General features: G+C 42.5%; 1 protein-coding gene across 1 annotated transcript; it reads left to right on the top strand.

The window, feature by feature from the left end:
• The first annotated feature begins 7,271 nt into the window (after positions 1-7,271).
• On the top strand, positions 7,272-22,148 carry LOC106032129 (uncharacterized). Its single transcript, XM_066977768.1, has 20 exons — positions 7,272-7,312; positions 7,673-7,807; positions 8,055-8,184; positions 8,347-8,440; positions 9,289-9,439; positions 9,812-9,974; positions 10,458-10,583; positions 11,780-11,842; positions 13,214-13,336; positions 13,671-13,826; positions 14,523-14,576; positions 14,832-15,049; positions 15,342-15,418; positions 16,137-16,247; positions 16,827-16,913; positions 17,837-17,944; positions 18,127-18,248; positions 19,411-19,533; positions 20,907-20,949; positions 21,123-22,148. The coding sequence occupies exons 2-20, from the start codon at positions 7,702-7,704 to the stop codon at positions 21,198-21,200; spliced, it is 2,133 nt and encodes a 710-aa protein (XP_066833869.1). The 5' UTR covers positions 7,272-7,312; positions 7,673-7,701; the 3' UTR covers positions 21,201-22,148.
• The last annotated feature ends 38 nt before the right edge of the window (positions 22,149-22,186 follow it).

Raw genomic sequence — 22,186 nt, 5'->3', positions numbered from 1 at the left:
GAGAGGATGAGACTCGGATCCTTTCCTATTTGGTTCCCGGCCATTGGATAATTTTTCCACCGGTGCAAGAAGAGGAATTTTTTTAAAGAGAAAATAGTTACAGAGACAGCTGCCGCGGGTGCTGGCGGGTCAGCCTGGGGTCCCTGCTCAGGTACCAGCCTCTTGGGCAGCAGTTGCTCATCAAAACTGGAGTGAGAGCCACAGGCCTGATGCCCAGCTGATGCTAATTAGTCAAACTTTTATCATTTTAATGAGCTCGACATGCACAGATCACCTGCGATGGTAGCTCACTCGCATGCTACTGTGGAGAGGTGTAATAGAGAAGAAGGGTGCTTTGTCCCTCTCAGAAATCCTTCCTCCTTCTCAAAAAGGCCAGCCAGTGCCTTTTGGGGAGGGGGAAGCCTGCTCCTGGCCACAGCCCTGCTGGGGACAGAGGACGTCCCCCGAGGGATGCAGGCGGAGGCGGCAGGGGACCAGCCCTGTGCCCTGGTCCAGCCCTTGGCTCTGCCCTGCATTAATTTAAAATGCTGTGAAGTGAGAGGGGTGGGGTGGGGAATGCTGTCTAAAACTTGTTCGGAGCCTTTGCTGGATAAATCCCCATGGAATTTAATTTAAAGGAGCTGACACCAGTATGAACCATGCCAGTACCACCAGCTCTTGAACACGTCCTACCAACTGCCCGCAGGGCTCTTGCTTTCGTATTTAAAGCGAAGACCAAAAGCAGCTACAACTGCTTAAGACCTCTGTGCAAAAAGAACACTTTTTTCATCTTTTCACTGCAGAAGGAAATAGCATCTGCTGTAAGAATCTGGGACGGACAGCACTTCTCCCAGCCTGGCCGCAGCAGAAGCAGCCCGTGAACCAGCGCGGAGCCTCGTCTGCTGGCCCCGCAGGCTGCAGAGAGCCAGGGCAGAGGGAGAAGGGAAATAAAGGACAGACTTCCAGGAAAGGGAAGAAGACAACCCTGTATTTACAAGTGTGTACCTGTGCTTAAGCAAAGTCCCCGAAATGCTACTGGAACGCAACGCCAGGCTGCTTTATAGTAAAGCAAGCTCCGTGAGGTTGTGTGTCTGCTCGTGAGCTTCAGCTGACGAGTGACAGCTCTGAAGAGGCAGGAAAGTGGTCAGGAGTAAGCATGAAACATGTAAGATTGCAGAATTCAAAAGGATAAACAGTATTTGATACCTTATTTATAGGGCACCACAGGGGAAAGGTAAAGGTTTCAGAAAAGAAAGAAGCACTTTAATTTTATCTGGAGATTTTCCAACAATAAAATCTAATCCATCATTCTCTCAGTGTGACTGCTCTTAATGAAAATTTAGAGGCTGTGACTGAAATTTAGAATTCACAGGGGATACTATTAGGAAGATGTCTAGCAGCTATGCAAAACCTGTTATATCATAGCCCCTGCCAAAGGCCGGGGGAAGAGTGGGGTGTGAAGCGGACAGCTTTGAATTCGGCGTGCCGAGGCCGAGCGACGCCGAGCCTTCCTCGCCGGGCGGCAGCGGGGCTCATCCCAGGGCCCAGCTCACCGGGGCTGTGCCGGCAGCCAGGCCTTGCCGGTGCCGGGCAGGGTGGGTTTCCTCTTTACCACTTGGGCTGAGACCCTCCAGGTTCATTTCGTGCCGTGCAGCCTGGCTTGTCGGCGGTTATTTAAGACGTGCAGTGCCCGGGAAGCACGAGGACTGGAAGGAGCCCGAGGGGAAGGCTGGCCGTCTCTAATCGTTCCCAATCCTCTGCACTTTATTTTTAATCAAAGCAGATCACTAGGCTGTTTCCAATAGTTTTTAATGGGCAAAAAGGAGCTTCGATTATAAAGACAATAATGGTAAATTATTTAAGGGCCTGGATGTACATCATGAATCAGTTTAATACCAAAGTCAATGCCAATTACTCAACTGATTCAAAATGAGACTCCATCACAAAATGTTAAATCACAGGATAAATCTGTCCTAGGAAGGGCTTTAGTAATCAAAATTCTCTCAAAGCAGAAAAACCTTTTCTAAAAGCAGGGGGAAAAAAGGGTTACAGCTTAAGCCAGACATTATATAGTAATGCCAGATGTTAAACAGTTGACTTAAATTATTGGCAGCTATCAAATGCAAGATACTAATACTACTGGTTGCAGAGCTATGCCACCAAGTTTGCAATCTGTGGAATGGGCTTAAATATTCCTTTAATTTTCTGCCTATGGATAATAAGCAATTTGGATTAGCTTCCGCAGAATAATAACCTCCTAATTCTCAGCAGATGAGTCTAAGCCTTCTGCAACATCAAAAAACCAAGGCTGTGCTTAATATATAACCTTTAATGGCATATGTTTTTAAATTATACGACTCCACTGGACGTGTGTAATTAAGCACAAGAAATGCCTGTAACCACTCTGCTTGCCTTGCAGCAAGGAGAAGGCACCTACGTTGTCCCAAATGCAGAACAAAACTAAAAATCTGTTCCCAGGTTGGCACTCAAAGGAAGATGTCGATCTGCACCCCAAATTGGCCATTAAAACACCCATGTATGCAGTCCCATACATCCTGGGCATCCTGCAGCAGCCCCCACCGTGGCGTCCATCCCTGGCTGAAGGGATGGGGACCTGGGGACGGCCTCGTTCCCCGTGCTGCTCAGGCTCGCATCCTTGTCCAGTGTTTTGTTCTCGCCCTGCACTGGGCTCCAGGATGCATTACAAATAAATGAAGCAGCCATAGCCGGACCTGTTCTCCAGCTGTTTGCTCATCGGTGTGCATTGTGCAAATTATAAAAGCTCCCCAGCATGGCCACAAGGCTACACATCCTGTGAGCTTTTGTTTTGTCTTATTTTTTTTTTCCTTCCCTGAAAAAGAGCTGCAGGCACTTGTGCGCTGGGCACGCTCCTGGTGCTGCACCACGGGAAGGTCCCTGCGGGGGGCTGGAGGTGGGTGGGACAGTGGCGAGGAAAGGGTCAAAACATCCTCCTGGCTGCGAGCAAAGGAGGAATGTTGGCAGGGGAAGCCTTGCCACAGGAATAAGAGGTTGTCCTGGCTGTTCAGATTACTCCACATGGGGTGAGTAAAACTGTCGGTCGGACTGAAGCGTCTGATATACAAAGGGGAATAAAAACTCATTAAAGGTCTAAAAGGAAACCCTATTAAAATACCAAATATAAAACGGAGGAGACTCGATCACCCCAGTGCTAGAGAAGTGTCAGAGCTTGAGCGAACCTGGCTTTTTTTTTTCCTGAAAGCAGAGGAAATGTGTTTTGTGGAAAGCCAGGTGGGATGAGGGGCAGGTAGGGTGTCAAAGAGCACTGATAATATTTCAGGGTCTCGCTAGGAGCCTGGAATACGAAGGGGATTTATTCAGTTTTCGGCAGGGAGGAGAGTGCTAGCAGATTTTTGAAGGCATTCCAACGCTGTTCATGTTCATCTGTTTCTTAAATCGCGAGCTGCTGGCTGCCGTGGAGGGGAGCATCTCCACCTCCTCTGTCCCCACCCCGCCGCCGGCAGCGACTCAGCGCGGCTGTGTCCCCGTGGTCCCCCTGCCCTGGCCCGCTGGGGTCCCCCCAAAAGCCAACAAACCGGACCGCTTTTACAGGGCCCGAAATACCCCGAGAGCAGTCCTTCTCATGGCATCTCGTTTCTGCTTTATTTGATCTTGGGGAAGGGAAGAAATTACGATGGGAAGGAGCTAACCGAACCGTTTTCTTCCAAGCATGAAAAAGCCAGGTCATCCTGTGAGTGCTGGAAGCAAGGGAGCCTGGCTTCCGACAGACTCGTTCCTCATGGCTGATGGGCTTAAAAACCAAACAGTATTAGGGCTGGCCCCCTTTGTAGGGGACACTACTTCTCCGCTGGCTTCTCCTGCGTGGGGACATGGGTTGCACACAGGCATGAATGCTACCAAGGCTTCTCCACGGATGGGGAATTTTGCCCCACCTCTTCCCAGATTTGAAGGTTTTGGATCAGGGTTGAATTCAGGAAAGGCATAAACCGAGGGTTCCTCCCTCACACACACACACATCTCTTATCACTACATTTTTGGGACTTCTACCTGCCGTCCATTTGGTTGAAATCAGCACCAGAGTTCAGTAATTAGCGGGGGTTGCATGTGTATGTGGGCTGTCACCACATGCATCTCATTTCCTCACAAAATCAGGGTTCAAGTAAAAGCTTGGTCTGCTTTAGACAGAGGTATAGAGCTGCTAACGCACAGTGAGGCTTGTTTTTTTTCAGCCCTGCCTCTTGGACCCTAGCTTTTGGAGAACAAGGATGGCTCCCTCCCACCTCAGTGACTTCTGGACACAAACAGGGCCCGTCATTCACTCACGCACACGTTATAACCACGTAAGCCTTGTTTCCGTACGAAACCCGAGCAGAGCTGCTGCCACACAGCAGAGGACACTTCGTCAGCCCATTGCAATGCTCCGAGGCACTTCAAAGATCAAGGGGAGGGGGGACCGCCTTCAAGGCACCGTGGAAAGTTTGCCCGTAACAGAGGCGACGACTCTGCCGAGACGCCAAAGGTAGCTGGAAAGGACCGCAAGCCTTTTCCCAGCAGCTCCGTTAGGAGAATCTCTTTCACAGCTCTAGCACTGAACATCCTTTTCGGGGCCAACAAGCGCGAGGGGGAGTCAGCTCGCAGTGCCGGCACGGATCTGCGGCACCTTGCTCGGGCGCAGCAGGCTGATGGATTAGCACTCATCCAAGGGGAATTGTAGGTCTCAATCCTCTGAGCCTTTTCCAGCCGACTGATCTATCCCAAGCCTTTCATCAGATACAAATGGGCCTTTGACTTTCAACAGAATGAAGCAGCAGTAAATATAAATGGGACGTGAATATATATATATATTTTGAATGGATGTTTTAATGGTCTGTTTGCTCTACAGCTCTGCTGTTGCGGTCAGAGAGGAATTCCACCTCTACTTCAGGAGCCGGAGGTAGAAATCCATTCCCCTGGTCCCCAGCAGCTCACTCCCACTGAGCTGAAGTCTTCTGCATCTTCAGTTATTCCTTGACCTGGTCCAGACTGGTCCATTCCTCCCTTAATGTTTCACTTCCCAACCTGCTGCTAATTATTGCCTATATTCCACTTCTTTATTTTGAGGCTACCAGTTATCCCCAAATATACACCTATGTAAATTTTTATTCCCATTCCGGACACCTGACAAACACGAGGCCACGCTGTGCCAAGCCCCAGCAAGCAGCAGACCAAGGTTCCTGCTGCCTTTGCACAGAAAGGGCAGGGACAAGTGCACAGCAAAGCAGTCAGTGCTCTGAGGTGATGGGTAAGCTACGTCTCTCATGTGCTAGAGATAAAAAGAGAAGAATACATTTGCATTTCCAGGTGTGTTGGAACTGAAATGCATTGAATGCCAGCCTAAATCAGTGGTATTATACAGTACTCTTGCTGTGGCCATGGGAGTTCACCAGATGCTTTCTCATTGTTCTGTCTTAACAGAGGATGGGGAGTTGTGTCTGGCTTATGGGCTCAAGGAGCAGGAAAGCTGTCTCTTCACCCCAAATGCAGAAGTCACTGACCTACAAGATGAAGACCATGAAGCAGAAGCCTGCGGTGTCAGTCCCAGACTGAGAGCTTTGCTAGGTCTGGGCACGAAACGCTGCGTGGCAGAGCAGACTGAGCTGAGGCGATACGAAATTTAACCAACATACTTTACACCCACACCACTAAAAATAGGACACCGACGCCAACTCTTCATCTGGAAAGAGAGGAAACACCAGTGTTGCTGTGTTTTGGATGAAACACAGCGCTGAGTCCTGACCATATTTGGCCATAAGATCATCTCCCAGGACTGCTGCGGGAGAGCGGAGTTTTCAAAAACTTCTGCTGGCCAAGTGCCAGTTCTGCCTTTATTATTTCTCCTTGCTATCTCAATACTTCATTTCATCACCTAAATTGCTGTGTTGAGTTACTCTGGGCTGTTAAAATGCTGTCATGCTACAGAGGCAACTATGTGAAGGAAATGATGGCTCCACAGAAAGTGCTCCAAGCAGCTGAAATCGGGCCACCTATTTAGGTGTCGGGTTTAAATTTTTCCTTGTAAGCACAGAAACTTGAAACACTTTGCCCAAATCTGTTGAAAGCTATGAAGACATTAAAGATTATTCATGAAATAAATATTCATTTGCAGGAAGGCATTTTTTTAATGCATTAATATTTCAAGCAGCGTGTTGCAATGTGTGCAGCCTCTTACAGAAAAAGGTAATCATATTCCAAGTGTTGTTTCAATAGCTTTTATTATTAACAATACCAGAAAAGTACCACATTTTTATGAATTAATGGCAGTTTCAGCTTAAATTAAAATACTTCCTAGATTTTCCTTGTACTATTAACTACTAGTAATGAAAAATTTCCATTCCATGGGTATGAGTCCTAAAATGCTCTCCTAACAGGTTCTGTAATACCTTCAGTTTGCTGACAATTTTTAACCAGCGGTACTATGTTATGGTTGTCCTGAAAACATGAAAAGTGTGCTTATTTCATTCACAATTACCCTGTCTGCTTTTTCCCATAGAAAAGGCGATTACTTTGCCAACAGCTTATGAATATATTACAGCTTTACATCTTCAGCTTCCCGTGTATCAGAATTTCCACTTTTGAGGCACTTTCGGTCCCACCGGCTGATGCTTGCCGGGGCCTCAGTGTGGAGCTCTGGTACCATCTAGCGTTACTGGGAAATCCCAAACATCTGCTGGACGTGGGCCTTTCCTCGCTGATCACCTGCTGGGTTGGCAGCAGGAGAAATCTGCCGTGAGATTTTTCCAGAAACCTGGCGATGACCGGAGCAGCAAAGCTCCGTGAGCAGCTGCCATGATGGTGTATGCTGGGCCTGGCTGGAAGGGAAGCGAGTCTTTCACTGTGTGTGGTGTTTGGGGCCACATCTGTGGGGTTCAGTCACGGAGACCCCCAAAAGGAGACACCACGGGTGTCTTTAAATATAAAGTAATTAAATTAGATCCAAAAGGAGGCTGCCATAGGCGTGAGAGGCAGCCTCCCCTTCTCCTCCTACAAGGCCTAGCACACCACAGGGCCCTGCAGGAGCACTCCTTGCCCCAATACCGGTTCCCCCCCCTTCCTGTGAAGGACGAAGGCTTTATTTCCACCCCGGGGGCCAGCCATGCCCCCAAGAATGAGGCACACCCCCCCACCCCCCCCGCCCACACCAAAGATGGCGGCCCCTCGGGGCCCTCCCAGCCCGCTGTCAGGGCGGAAGTAGCGCCCGGCGGCTTCAGGGCGGGCTGCCCTAATAGGGTCGCCGCCTCGGAAGCGGTTGTAGGTTCAAAGAGTGGCGGGGCCCGGCGGGGCGCTGAGGAGCGCGGTGGGGAGCGGGGGGACACGGACGGGGACGGGCCGTGAGGGGGCGGCCTGCGGGGGGCGACTGGGGCCTGCGGGGGCCGGAGCGGTGAGCGACGGTTCCGACGGCCGTCCCGCCAAAGGGGGGCAGCTCCCGCCCTTCTGTGCCTTTTTTTTTTTTTTTTTTTGTTCCTCCCCTCCTTGTTTTTGGCGTCGTTTAAAATTTGGGTGGAAAACGGGGAGTTTTGGGAGCTGCTGGTTGTGGTCGGGGTTGGGCGTTGCTGTCCCTAGGGTGGCTCGGAGGGTTCGGGGCTTGGGGTTGGCGTTTTGGGGTCTTTCTGAGGGAAGCGGGGGCTAGCTTGCTGTCCTGCTTGCTGCCAAACAGCGTGGCGCTTCCTTCAAGCTTCGGTCACCATGGGGTCCTCAAAAGGGGAGGAGGAGGAGCAGGGTGTGATCCTGATCAGCGACGACGAAACCGAGAGCACACTTGGGAATTCGGTTCTGTTAGTAGACCCGTCAGGTAAGTACTGGGATCTTCTTCGCCTGTGAAGTTCTCCTTGCAAGAGAGGTCTGTGAAAACCTTTCCTACCGCTCTTTGGGTAGTGTTTTCAAGTCTTTTGTCCCAAGCCTGTGTGCCATTTGCGCCATATGAAATTATAAGAAAACTTGCATCTTAAAAGTGTTTTAAAGAATAATTGTCAGTAGCTGATGACTTTGTTATCCAGTTGTAGTTACCTTTCTACTAATTTAGACTTTTTTTTATACAGAAAAGACCGCTGTGGAAGAGGAGAAAACTGAAGAGGTCGTAGACGAGGAATGTGACCTCATGGTTACATTCTGTAAACAAGCAAATGTGATGCCCCACGCCAGATACGACTGTACGATACACCCGTTTGAGTATGTTCCCTGATGTGGAGGACGATAACGGGGGTTTCCTTTCCTACATTTAATCCACCTTGTCAAGTAACCTTGTTAGCATTTTAACAGCTAACAAACAGAAAGAGTTGGGTAAGGTCACAACCAGCTTTGTAAGTAATGTTCTGGTTTTTAACTCTGCAGGAGAACGGAATGTGATACGTGCTCGCCTCTTGGAAAAAATGCTGATTTTTGCAGTCAGTGCTACTGCTACATTTGTGATAAACTAGCTTCTGAGGTAAGGAAGAACTGTAGTTAAAAAAAATGCACAACTTTGAGTAAACTGAATTCCTTAAGTCTTTAAAAGACATCAGTCTTATTCACACTAAAACAATAAACAAAACTTAAAATTTGATTATTTTAACAGTTCCTCTCCTAAATGTTCATCTCAGTCAGCTTCACAGCACTACTAACACATGGCCAGTGTCTGGATTTATTTCTGGTACTCCAGTAAGTTGTTGGGGTAGATACTCATTTGATAAAAACAAATGTACCTCCTGTTTTCCTTGGGTACATGGTGTATTTCATGGAATCATTGCACTAAATCGGACTGATTCTCACTGCCCTAGACAAAGGTCAAACTTTAGATGTTCCTAACCAAAGTAGGGGGTGAAGTAGGGGGAGCATTTTTTTGGGTTGTTTTTTTGTTGTTTTTTTTTTTTTGTTTTTGTTTTAGGGGGAGGGATTTTGCGTATCTGGCTTGTTTTGCTTTTGTTTTTTAGAATTCAGCAAACTTTACTTTGAGTAAAGTTGGCCTAAACATGCAAAAACAATGCTCTGTTACCAGTTTACAATGGGGAAGGTGTGAACCCTAACTACCTGTAAGGTGCTCACTAATGAGGGTAAACCTGGGGGGAAGAGGGAGGGCCTGTCTTTTTTTCCTTCTTTTAAAGCCACAGTAGCAAGCTATTGCCATATTGGTCTCTTGCTTCAGCTGTCAGAATACCTCTTTGTGGCTTTGACTAGCTGTATAAAGCATTAAATGAATTCTAGTCCTTCACTAAGGTAGAGGAACAACTTTTTGTCTGCTTAACTTGGGATGAGGAAAAAAACACTTTTCCCTGTCTTTCCCTTTTCATGAAATAGTGCCAGAATTGGACGACCCCTTCCCTCTGTCACTGCAATGCACATAACAAAAGCAAATTCTGGAAGGACCAGCGTGATTTTGCCTTGGCTGGTGTCCTTGTAATGTTCAAATTGGAGCTCATGGAAATAGATGCAGACCTTCGGCATGGTGGTAAGCACAGTGCACTTATACTGTCTTGGGAGACCTGTGGCTCGATGATACTTACAATCTATGAGGACCGCTTGTTTGGACTGCAGCTGTCCTTGCAAAGGCTTGGTGAATTATTTAGGTAGCAACTTTTCCCTGCTACCCCCCTCCTGGGCCATACGCAGACCAGACAGATCTGCAGGTCTGTTTTTTTGCTTCCTGCTTTTCTCCCCCTGGAAGAAGCACCGAAGCATGCCTGGCCATTAAGATTGCATGCAGGGGATTTGACAAATATTTCACATAGGGTACCTCTGAATGTCTTGCTGTTTCTCTTAGTTTTTAGTTTTGAAGAAAATTGATGCACTAACAGTTTCACATCTCTGCCTGCCCTCCTAGGAAGTCTTCTAATAAATTTTATCCAGGAACTTTCTGTGGAATATAATAAGTATTTGATTGGAGAAAAATTACCTCCCATACAACATGAATGCTTTTGTCTCCCAAAGTTACCTCCTGGCCAATGCAATATCTGCAGATCACGCAACCCGGAGGTTGTATACAAGTAAGTGACAACAGAACTAGCAGTACGGATTGGTCAGTGCAGGTTTGCTTTCCTTTAGTTACATGCTAGTTAGAATCATGAGACCTGAGATAGCAGAAACAACTGAGGGAACCTAACTGGTTAGTGGGCAATTAAACTACATCCAGTTCAATTCAAAAACTCCTTTAAGTATATTTTTAAATATGACTCTTGTGCTATGTGAAGACAGTTGCTAATATTCCTCATTATAACAATTTGGGAAAGCATGAAACTGAAGTCAGTATTTTTACTAATTTGTCAGGATTGGGTTTAGCTTTTACTCAGTGGTATATGCCTTTGAAATACTGAAAGTAATGCTTTGCAAATGCCATGTCACCATGTCGTAGATTCTCAAGGAAAGGCAAGTTAGTTTGCTTTCCAACTGTAGGACAGTCGTAATTGCCATTTGTTTACAAAGTATCTCGTTCCAGACACTTTATCTTATGGACTGCTTAACTTTCTTAGGTACTCTGGAGTTTTTGCACTGGTAACAAGATTTTTAAATCAGTCAGAAAGAGAGAATCCTAAAGCTGCTGCTGTCATGCTCCTGGGAGCAGCTAAAGAGCTAGCCCTTCATAAAGACCCTGCTTTGTAAGTATCCGGTTCCATATCTAGTGTGTGATCTTTGTTTGCTCCTCAAAACGAGGAGGTTAAGTGAGAGAGTTCTGGTTTTCCATTTATTAAGGGTAGGAACAGTGTAAAGGTCATAGCCCTGGTTGCAGCACAGCGAGAGGAAAATGAGTATGCGTGAGGAAGAAATGAGCCTGACTGCAGGGACGGATTCTGGGGAACAGAGAATGATAAAGGTTGCGTGTGGGAGGAAGAAGTTGCATGGGATTGAGTCGTGAGGGAGAGAGATGATCTCCGATGAAGGAATTTGAGATGGGAACTGGAAGCGGGGAGGGTAACAGACAGCAGGTGGTGGCAGGTGGGAATCAGTTCTAAGGGAGAAGGTAAAAGGCAAGGGAGCCTTCCTGAAAGAAATGTGTGCAAGTTGCATTATGTGAGGAAACATCTGCTTCTGAACTGGAAGGGAGGACGTGACGTTTTTCAGGTAGTAAGTCTTAGAGCTGTCCCATAAGTCTGGTGGAAACGGACCTGTTTCGCTGGGAGGACTGAACAATAAATAAACAGCACAGTGTTTAAAGTCTGTTTTTTATTTTCATGTTTATATTATGGCTGGTTCATACTTGATTGCTGTCTGGCTTGAGCAAGGTCCTGGAACTTTGCTTAACAGAATCTAAATATTTTGGAGCTAGAATTCAAGGCTTCTTAAAAGCAGCAGTAAATGTGGTGTGGATTAGTTCAACAGGCCAGAAACAGCAGCTCCTCTGCAGTTATTTTTGAGGAGTTATCAAGGTTAGAACCATTGTTTGGGTAGGTTTCTCTGTACACTTACTGTGAATCCCACAGGATTCACCGTAGTCACATGGGATGTGGTTCAGCCCTCTTGTGGGCTGATACACAGCCCTGTGCATGCACAGGTGTTCCTGCAATGATCTAATGCAACAGGTTAGAAGGTTAGGTACTGCTTTCCTGTGTCTGGGCGGGAGGGGTTGTGCTTTAGTTGGTTAGGTACTGCCGAAAAACTTAAATCTAGAAAGTTTTACGCTTCGATCACTTGTTTTGTCAATTTGGAGTGATTATTAGCATGATAGCTCCCAATGCTTTTTAAGAAAAAAGTGTTGTCTAAAACAGTTGTGTACAGAGAAGGTGAAAAGGCAGGAAAAAAGAAAAACAATTAATTAGTGCTTTTCTTTCCCCCACCCCATCTGTGCCCCTCTTAGAAGCTGGCAGAACCTTGGTCATATTGATTCGCTAAAGCTTGCTGTCCCATATTTGTTGCAAAGGTAAGACTTATCACATATGCTGAGATGGCAATGAGACAGTTCCTAGATGCAAGCATTCTGCTTACGCGTGAGGTTTGAGTGCATGCTTTAGCTTTTAAAAGCCGTAAGTAAACTTGCACAGCTCTAAAATAAAGGTATGGAGTCTTAGGGTTCTGTAGCACCAGGGAACAGGACCTAAATATACTATGTTAGGCACTGGTTTGTTTGAGCAGAGTATGGAGAGCTGGAAGCGTGTGTGAAGACTGCAGATGTGTAGGGACAGACAGAAGAGTGTAAAAGAACTACACACACCAGTCAGCCTGATAAGCAGGGACCTCAGCATGCTTTCATATTCTACGATTGTATGCAACAGATCAGGGTTTTTAGCATCTCTGCGTATTAGTCCCTTTCTGTGAAGGACAAGAGCAGTATCTGCCTTATTTAGAGCCGCATAAACACTCAACCCTTCTTTGTTGCCTCAGAGGAGACTAACTTGATAGTGAGCTCAAAGCCAAGAAGGTGGATTACTTTTAGACTGTAATCTAGGAGTGTTCTGTAGGGCCAGACCAGAAGATGGTGTTGGGTAGCTACTTGTGGTTAGTAAGCCTAAGAGTAAATAGCATCGGTTCAGAATCAAAACAGCAGCCTTGTAGTCCTCCACTGGGATGGAGTAGTCGGGGATGTAACATAGTGAAGTTCCCCCAGAGGTTAACGAATGAGGACATCTCACTCACTTGGCTTAATTCATTTCTCATTTTAGCTTTTCACCTTTAACCTCAAATTCACTTGCAACAGAAGGTTAATGAATTAAGAATTAACTTTTTTTTAGGAGCACTCAAAAACAATTAATATTCTCACCTCTATGACAGGTATAACCTAAATCCTATATCAGTTTTCATTTTAAATGACTATTCTTGAATTTATTAATTTTTTACTTTAAAAGAACAGTAAAAGGATTTTCTTTGCCTCCCTCCCCCAGTTTCAAAAAATTAAGCTCTTCTTTGTGTCAGTGTGTTAGCTTCAGTTTTCAGTCAAGACAAAAATGGTTTCACAAGCTTTGAAGCTGCCAGGAGCTCAGGTTGATCAGCTTCCTTATCGAGCTTACAGTACATTGCTGCAATGTTTCTTGCACACTCAGCGGGGATCTTCTTTAAAACATAAGACCACAGAATACATGCTTTCATTGATGTTTAAAATTAATAATATAAAAGCAATATCTGTATTTACTGCAAATCTTAACGCACAAGCTTATAGATCCAAACTGTCTGACACTTAACCAAAGAAATCTGTATATACTCTCTAAAGTAGTTTTCCACAGGATTTTTTTTACAAGTTTAAATAACAATTCTATTTAACTTTAGCATTTTATTTTTATTTTCCTATTTAAAACAGGATCACAACACAACTTCAGAGGATGCTGGTGTTGTGTGACTTCCCAAAAAATTTATATGAGAAGTTTATTAACTTTTTCCAGTCCATTTCACTTCCGTGTCACTGTTTTGGCTTCTCAAATAGGTATGTTCTTTTTGCTTTTTGTTTACAAAATATATTTTCATACAGTTGGCTGGTTTGAAAACAGCTTTATAGAATGGTTCTTTCATTGATGGTGCTGGAGATGTGTGCGTTTTATTGGAAGGTTTCAGTATTAGCTACTTCATATCCTGTCCTTACCATAGTAAGAAATTGTTGTTTGATGCTATTGCGAAGTGCATATTGATAATTTTCTTTCTTTCCCTCAAATTGAACTGTAAACTTCAAATGTTTTATTAGTAAGTCTTCACGTTACTTAAGGGAAATATTTTGTGGCACACCAACAAAATACACTTAACGTTTCTTTTTGTGCTTCTAGCTTGAACGTTGTGCCATGGGATCATGTCTTGCTAACCACTGTTCTAAAAGGCCAGAACACCACTGGACAAAGAACACAGAAAGGAAGAAAAATATTTCTGTGGGAAGCGCTTCCTGTCATACAGGCTCGAGTGGAGAAATTAGTAGACAAAATGAAGTGAGATTGGTTTAGTCTTGTTTTGTTTTTTTTTCATTTTATAAATTCAACTTTGTTATTAACTGCAATGTAGTCTTTTCCTAACATCTGTAGCAGTCTTGCATTATGGGGAAACATGCAAAAAATAGATATATATTTGAAGCTGCTCATTCCTATTACTTCTTATCAACAAAGCCATTACTTTTTGAAGTTGTTCATAATAGAATCGAGCCATTTGAACACTTCAGGACCTGAAAGGAATGTTGAAGTGGAAAATTTCATTGTTTCTATAATCTCACTAGGTTTTAGATGTTGATGTTTAAAATGTGCTCTGTTTGTCAAAGGCTGACTAGATGGAAGACAGAAAAAAACAGAAAAAAAGGTGTGTTCTGGTCTCTGAGTCTTCTGTAGTTTCTATTCAAAAGAATATAGTCCACTTCAAGATGCTCCTGTTCTCAGCCTCCTGTTTTATTTTCCTAGAGTACAGAGATGATCTGTGCATAGCTCCTTAATTCAGGTATCTGCTGTGTTCAGAAGTGGCTTTATAGAACTTATTTCCAACAGTCTCTCTTCCTGCCAGTTGTATTTCCATCCTATTTTTGCAATATCTCTTACGTGGGAAGAACTACTGTTTTGCTTCATTAATTGTAATATTTGACATGTACACAGCTTAACACTTCCTTTCTTTTCCTACCCACTTGTTTTTTCTCTCCCCAGCTATAAAGAAGTTGTTCGCTACCTGAGAGCTGTGAAATGCAATGATACCAAAGGGTAAGTAGCTATTTTTGTTTCTTCGCCTTAGGTTTGTGTCCCAGTCTGTCCTTTTATTCAATGTCTAATAAAATGGCAGAACGAAAAGCAGGATTTTGGCAGCTGGTTACCAAGTGAAAATAATACAGTACTGCAGCTAAATTCTGCCTTGTTGGATGTAATTTATTAGTTTTCAAACTTAATCAGGTATATACATACACATTGTAAAACTTCCAGTGAACAAAAATCAAGTGTTCGTTCACTTCTTTTTTCCAGGTTAAGAGACCTTCGAGATAAAATCCCGTTCTATTTGTGTAAAACTGGAGACTTCCTTGATGCTGCGCATTCTCTGTTGTTTCCCGTCAATAGCCTTGCATGCTGCACTGCCTGTCGGCTAACACCTTTTCAGTTTGAGGCCTACCTGAAGATGTTCAGAACAGGCAGTGTCCCCACTGGAAAGGATATTCAGGACCCTGCGCCCTGGATTACAACTGGCAAGTGTAACTTCTTGCTTTCAAATGTTTAGAATCTTAATGATAGCTTTTATTTTAATAACACTCTAAAATCTAAACTTCATTCAGTTTTTTACAGTTTTCTAGGATAGCATGTAGGTTCTGAATAGAAAAACTACAGCAAAATATTCTAAAAAATAGCTGTAGACGCTTTGTTTTTTTCTTCCTGTTTCTGTAGAAACCTATCTCTAACTAAATTATTATCTTGGTTTTATCCATACCCTGTAGTTATTCGGGCAATAAAAAAAACATCTTGGATTTTTTCTTCTTGCAGGGCCTCCGTTGAAGGATGGTGTTCTAATTAAGCAGGCGCTCAAACTCCTGTTCAGCAATCTGTCACTATACAGGAATGTGAGTCTGCATTAAAACTTTCTGTGCCCCATTGAGTGGTTTTGTACATTATCTGTTTTGTCCAGTTACTTCTCCAATGAAAGATTTACTGTCAGGACCCTTTTCTCTGAATACTTCATACCTTCGTGAGACTTTTGTTTTACTTGTGGGGCTTTTGATCATTTAAAAAGCCTTGTCTGGGGGAGAGGAGAAAACAAACTCTTTTCCCAGATAATAGTTCTGCGCTCTGTCACAAAACATGTCAAGTTTTGTAAATGGTCCGTTGATTTAGCTGGGACCTTTCTGATAAAATTATGGCAAATGTTGTATGTATGCAGTTCTTGTAAATTTACTGAGTTTAGCAGTATGCCAATGTAATGATAATCAAATTTGCTATATGTATACGTTCTTACTGCTATAGTTATTTACAGTGGGGCTGTAATGATCACACCAGCAGCATGTCTATTGATGGGCAATAGAATAGAAATAAAACAGGTGAAAAAAGCCTCTCTTTACTACAGGTGAGGGAAAATAGGTGGGCTGCTTTGCAACCTGACAAATGAGGTTGGGAAACCCCAAGCATTAACATGTAATTTGGGTGTAGTTTTGTCTGGGTATTCCATTAGAGAGAGGAAGAAGAATGAATGCAAGTCTGCGTGTCAAGGGGACTTATTCTGATTGCTAAAGCTTGCTAAGCGTGGATTTGACTTGGTAAAACAAACGTTCTGCTGTGTTTCAGCCTAAATGCTGGAGTTCCCTCATCATGATTTTGGGTAGTAGCCGTTTGCTAGAAAAAAGTGGGCACCTACATCCTCTGTCCCTGAAAGAGCCACCGCTTGACTTCCAAGAGGTAACTGAAATGGGGCTTTGAGATGGAAGGATCTGTTGTCTTTGCTGGCTATACATGACATAACTGGATGTGGGCATTGCCTCATCCTTTTAAATACTAAGGTTAATGTTACATTACCTCATCAAATATTCTTATGGTATGTGCCAAACGTAATACTTTGCAAAAATTGTGATTTGGGAATATTAAATGCAACAGAGAATAGATTAACTCCTTTTGCAGCTCAATGCTGAATACTAATTCTATATTGTTTAATGTTGAAATGAATCAGACAACAGCAAAATGGATAGGAAAGCCGTTTAAGAAAAATGTGTTCAAATAGTCCTAAGAGACAGTATCTGGGTGTTTTCTTGACAAGAACAGAAATAAGTGTCTGCTAAGCATAGTAGGTTAAAATGATGATATGTTTAGTTAGTGTTGCAGAGCCTCAGCTTTCCTTGCATATGCTGTTGAACAGTCAACTGCATCTGTAAAAATGCTGAAAAATAAGTAAAAGCACTTTAAAGGAGATTGTCTTGGGCAGTTTGTTTGTAGAGTAGCTAGGCATCCTCTTTGATTTGTGACTCCTTACTTCTTTTGCAGGGGGTGCTGGCTGCCAGTGGCAGTCTCTTGCAGGAACTGAAGGCAAAAGTTAATGTTTCTTTACCACCTGCTATTTTCTCTCCTCAAGTAAGTGTGCATCTGGCAATAAGGAAATTGACAACTTGGTTTATAGCTCTCAAAGATACTGCAGTTGTATTATTATGAAAAGCTTTTAAGGGGGCTTGAAGATTTTTGGGAAGTGGCATAAGACTGTTGTTCTTCACATAGTCTAAAGGTTAGAGCAGGAATCTTGGAAGGTAAGGAAATTATTAGGGCCTGTTCTTTTCTGACTCTAAGAAAATCTTCAATTCAGGAGAAATTTAAATTCATCGCTGTCCAAATTTATGCATCTATAAAGCGAAGGTTGGTAATCACTGATTCTGTATTAACCTCTCACATAGAATAATCTCGTGTTGTTTGATTCAAATTAGAAACTATCCTTTGCTACTAACAAACTTGTTAGTTACTTGTTAGTAAACTTGTTTAGCAAACTTGTTAGCAAACTTGTTTGCTACTTGTGTGTGTCTCAAAACTCAGAATAGCATGGAATTGCCCAATTTGTTTTGAACAATGGTTTCAGGTGTGGAGCATGTTCAAAAGTGGCTTGAAATGGGTTATTTATTAAATACAATCACCTATCTAAGGAGCAATCTTACTCTGTTTTACCTCTCTTGAGGAAACTGCAGTTAGGTTATTCTCCAAGTACGTGACTCCTGGGCCAGAGGTTTTTTCCCCTTAATTCTTCCACTTCTGCTTGACTGTGATGGTATGAGACTTCATGTTTCTGTGAGGACTTTGAAAGCCCCAGGTGAAACATGCTATAGAAACAGAAATACTTGTTTTATTCCCCATCTTTTGGTCATTGTAAGATTCTTCTGGATGTCGTGTCTGTCATCCAGCCTGTGTGCTTGGAATGGTATTAGTGCTGATTTGTTTGGATGTGATATGCAAGTAGTGGGAAAGCAGACTTCTAAATACATGTCTCTTCTTGTGGGTATCTCTTCCTGCAGTTACACCATGAGGCTTGTCTTATTCTCGCAGTGCAAGCAGTACAACAGATGCTTTTCTGTGATCTCCCATTCCTGACTTCCTTCCTAGAGATAGCCCTGGCTTTTGGGGTGAGTCCTAGATATTGACCTCTATTCTAAGAGATTAAAGCAGATTATATTTAAAATCTGTGTAACACCAACCTGGTGTTGTTCCCCTTAAGCTTTTCTGACCTTTAATTTCTTCTATGTATTTTTTTAAGAAATGATAGACAATTAAGTTAAATCAGTGCCCTTATTTTTTATTTTCCCAGAAGAACTTCTGGGCTCTGAGGCTGTTATTGGATCATCTTTCGTATCAGGAGCACATTCTCCATGGCACTGTCAATCTGATTTTGAGAGATCTGAGTCGTCAGAAAGCAACAATGCTAAAACTGTGAGTAAACACTTGCTTCCTGAAATCTGTTTATGAAAACATTAACGGCAATCTCGAAGCAGTAGCATTTAGCAAAGATACAATCCTTAGCTCTTTGAAAATGGCCAGCCTAGTGTTCTAAGTCGAGAATGCAAATAAGATGCTAGGAATCAATGGGAAATAATAGACAATGGAACGCTTACATAAATGATGCATCTGTTTTGAATATTGTGCGTGATCCTAATACCTCTTCTTCTCAAGGTATAGAATGACCTCTGTGAGAGGAATTGGTTAACTTGACTCAGCCATCGGAGTCTGGAGTTATGATAACGGGTCTATAAAATCACGCTTTCTGTGCTGAAGGTGACCAGGGAATAATTGTTCACAGATCAAGAACCAGGGGGCTTAAAAGAAATCTAACCTGGCAAAACAAGATGGATTAAGGTTGTATCACTTGGAGGAGTGAATTTGGATGACAGAGAATGTTGTGGAAACAAAAAGTATATACGGACTGAAAAGCAATTAAGCAAATTGCTGTAAGACTCAAGTACAACCAGCATGAAAATAGCACTCCAGACCTAAGGAGGTGGTTCTTGAGCTGTTGAAGATAAGAGTGTACTTAGACAACAATTAATTTCCTTCAGATCTGTATGAGCTAGCACTATTCCTTATCTGTTCCTTTAAACAAGAGGTATCTAGGGCATCTCCTTCTGTGTGTCTGGTTTGCAGAAGGCCAAAATAAATATCGCGGTTGTTGTAAAGGGAGGATACTGAGCTAGATGGGCCATTGACCTGACCCAGTGCAGCTGTTCATATAGCGATAAAGCTTTGTAGTACTTCTTAATAAGCAGTAATGCTTATTGGCCAAGTAAAGGTACATCTGGAATAGCTGCAGCAATCTGAAATCTCTTTGCTTGATGGGAACCCCTATCACGGTGAAATAGTTCCAGCTGAAAAAAGAATGCCTGGTCATGGTATTGCTATGTCTACGTAATAAATGTATTGTTAATCAGAAGGTTTTAAGTGGAAATTGTGATTTTTGCATGACTATAGTGAGATGCTACTATTTTTAAAGCAGATTGAAGTATGAGAAAGTAGCATCAAGAGAGAAGCAGCGCAGATATTGTCTTTTGTCTTTGTTGTTGAACAGGTATGTTCTGTGTTTTGGTTTTATGTTGTTTAGGTGGCAAAACCTTGGTCCCCAGTATGTGGGTGAATTCCTTTGCCTGTTCCTGACTTGCAGACATAAGAAGATGCAATCTATCGGTCTGTTCGCTCTGAATATAATTACAGAAAACCTGCATGTGTAAGTGTTAATCTTTATCATAGCCAAACGGCAAATCATTATACATTGCAACAGTGCTGGTAGCTTTCACTTAATTAACAGGCTTAACTCAAAATTAATTACTGGTTTATATACTTCCTTATTATTAGCAATGGTAAAGGTACTGAATGTGATAGTTTGAGTAGATTTGAAATTATTCTGTGTTCCTGTTCAACCAAATGGCCTTCTAACTTCCCAGTGCCCTATGTTCTGTCTGCTCTGTGCAACCGTAACCAGTCAACATATCATAAGGTGCAGTCTCGTTCTGTTAGTTTAATGTCACTGTCATCTCCCTTCATTCTATTTAGGTTTATAAAACAACAACAGAAACCTTAGTTGGAACTTAGACCCTGGACTCTAGGGAGGTATAATGTTGCATAAAACTTCATTTAGAGAAAATAGTTCAAATTAGCTCAAAATGTATATTGTTGTGTATCTGCCGGAGTACAATGGGTGTACAGATGTCAACGTTTCTCTTAAACTTGTAAAAGATGTTTCACGTGGTGGTGAGGGAGTAAATCCCTTTTAAAAACTAGACTCAGGAACATCTGGGCACTGTAATGCAAACTGAGGACAGGATTAAGTTTGTGCTCGTCCCTCTTATCCTGTTTTAAAAAAAAAAAAAAAGACTATTTGATCAGCAGCACAAAGCTGCTGGAGTGGAAAACAGCTCTGAAAATGTCTGAGTACTATGTTTAGATTACAAATGATGATAAAACACTGATAAGTCGCTATGGAGACCACTAGATATTCCTAAATATAATCCTTGCTCTCCTGGGTTGTGCAGGAAAATATTAACTTCTATCACCTTACATCCTATAATGTATTGACATAATAGTTTTAAAAAGAAATGACTCAATGCTTATATACCAGAAGGCAGAATAACTGCCTGCTCTGGCACTTTTAATTCACACGTAGCAGATGGCAGCAGAGTAATGTTGAAAATTTACTTTTTAGTAACTCTCAAGTAGAAATCACGAATACGTGAGTTAACTTACCTTGTAAAATGCTTCCCCCCCCCTCCCCCCCAAGCCTTTGTTGTATGTATCTTAGGAAATAAAAGTCCTAACTTCACTCAGTTGTTAAACATAACTCAGCTCATATAAAAACTTGCGGTTCTAATAAATGCCTCTTTTTATCTCATATTTTGTGAGGTTTTACAGTACGCTCTAGCAGTAATCCAAGAGAATCTGATTAGATCCTTTCTGTTATGGTCTGTCTTTTTTTTTACTGTACATCTGATGCTGGAGTCCTCTCTATTTGGAAGCTGAATTGTTAGTGTGGCTGAAACTGGGGGGTAGGTCTGTCCCTGTGGAAAATGGATTAAGAATTACATATCTAAATCTGTTTTTCAGGTGTCCATGGGCAAAACACCTTTGCAGATTCTTTCACAATGTAGTAAGTATCTTTGTATCTTAGAATTAACAATAAAGCATATAAATGACAAATACATCATTGATATATGATGTATTTGATATGTGATAATTGATAAATATTTGAAATATTTAGTAATGTCATTTATTGTAAAATTGATAAATTACTTATGTATATTATCTTTTTTGTCTGCACAGGGATTAAGGTATCTGCCCCTTGGCACTGCAGCTCATCACGAAGTCTCAAAGTTCATAAGCATTTTTGAAAAACTATAATTTGCCAAAACTTTCAAGCATATTTTTCAACTTGTATTGACTGGACATATCTCTTGCTGGGTTCTTCATTTTCTGTTTTGTCATCTCTTCCCTCACTTAAAAACGTTCACTTAAGAACTGACCAGACAAATGCAAAAATTTTAGATTTAGGTGGTGAATAGTGGCTGTATTTCAGCAGATATGTTCTGGAAATGTCCTTTTTTCAGGCATGTGTATTAAGCTGTCATTTAAAGAGGCAAGAGCTATACACTGTAGGAAGAGCTGGCCTACAGAGAGATGCTGATCTGAGGCAGCGGATGCAAGAGGTATGAGAGGAGAGAAACACGGACAAAACAGCACCAGAAGTTTTTGCTTTTGAGTTGCACAGATGTATAGTTGTGTTCTGGGTGAGAAAGCTGCAGCAGAGCAACTGCTAAGAGAACAGTTAGAAAAACTTCTCCAATGAGGAAAATTGCCTCTCCACAGGTGTACAACAGTATACATTAATGCTGTTTGCATTCCTTGGCTTTCTTTAGTGCATAATTATAAAAATAAACCACTCTTCAGTTAGTGTGGGTCAGCCTCAAGCTTTCTTATTTGCTGCAAGAAATCAGAATCAAGAAAGCCATAGCCTGTTTTTTGTACTAAAAAAAAAAAAACTAGTTTTTTGAGGTTGTCTGATTGTGGGGCTTTTTTATATTCTACAATAGGTGACAAACTGGTGCTGATGGCTGTCATGTTTGGTTTGTTTTTTTTTTTGAAGCCTGAACTGTGAAGGTAGAAATAGAAATATTTCTAGCCTTGTTATACTGTTCTTTGCCCCCTATCTGCATTGGTTCGGCAGTTGGGATAAAGTTGTTATACTGTATTTTGTTATCCAAAATGAGTTATGTTATTCAAGTCTTCCACAAAAAAAATACATGCATCTAAAATTACTTGAGGTTTAATAAAACTTTTGTAGAAATCACACCATGTTGTCAGTTCTGTGAGTTTGTTTTGTTGTTTTT

Source organism: Anser cygnoides, chromosome 15, assembly GCF_040182565.1.
Source record: "Anser cygnoides isolate HZ-2024a breed goose chromosome 15, Taihu_goose_T2T_genome, whole genome shotgun sequence".
Taxonomy (NCBI): Eukaryota; Metazoa; Chordata; class Aves; order Anseriformes; family Anatidae; genus Anser; species Anser cygnoides.
Note: the sequence above shows the minus strand (reverse complement) of the source record. Positions and strands in the feature narration are given on the sequence as shown.

Excerpts from the sequence above, each read along its gene's own strand:
- LOC106032129 (XM_066977768.1), top strand. The coding sequence starts at position 7,702 with ATGGGGTCCTCAAAAGGGGAGGAGGAGGAGCAGGGTGTGATCCTGATC. Across the intron at positions 8,441-9,288 it reads GTGATAAACTAGCTTCTGAG|TGCCAGAATTGGACGACCCC; the intron begins GTAAGGAAGAAC and ends TTCATGAAATAG. Across the intron at positions 9,440-9,811 it reads TGCAGACCTTCGGCATGGTG|GAAGTCTTCTAATAAATTTT; the intron begins GTAAGCACAGTG and ends CTGCCCTCCTAG.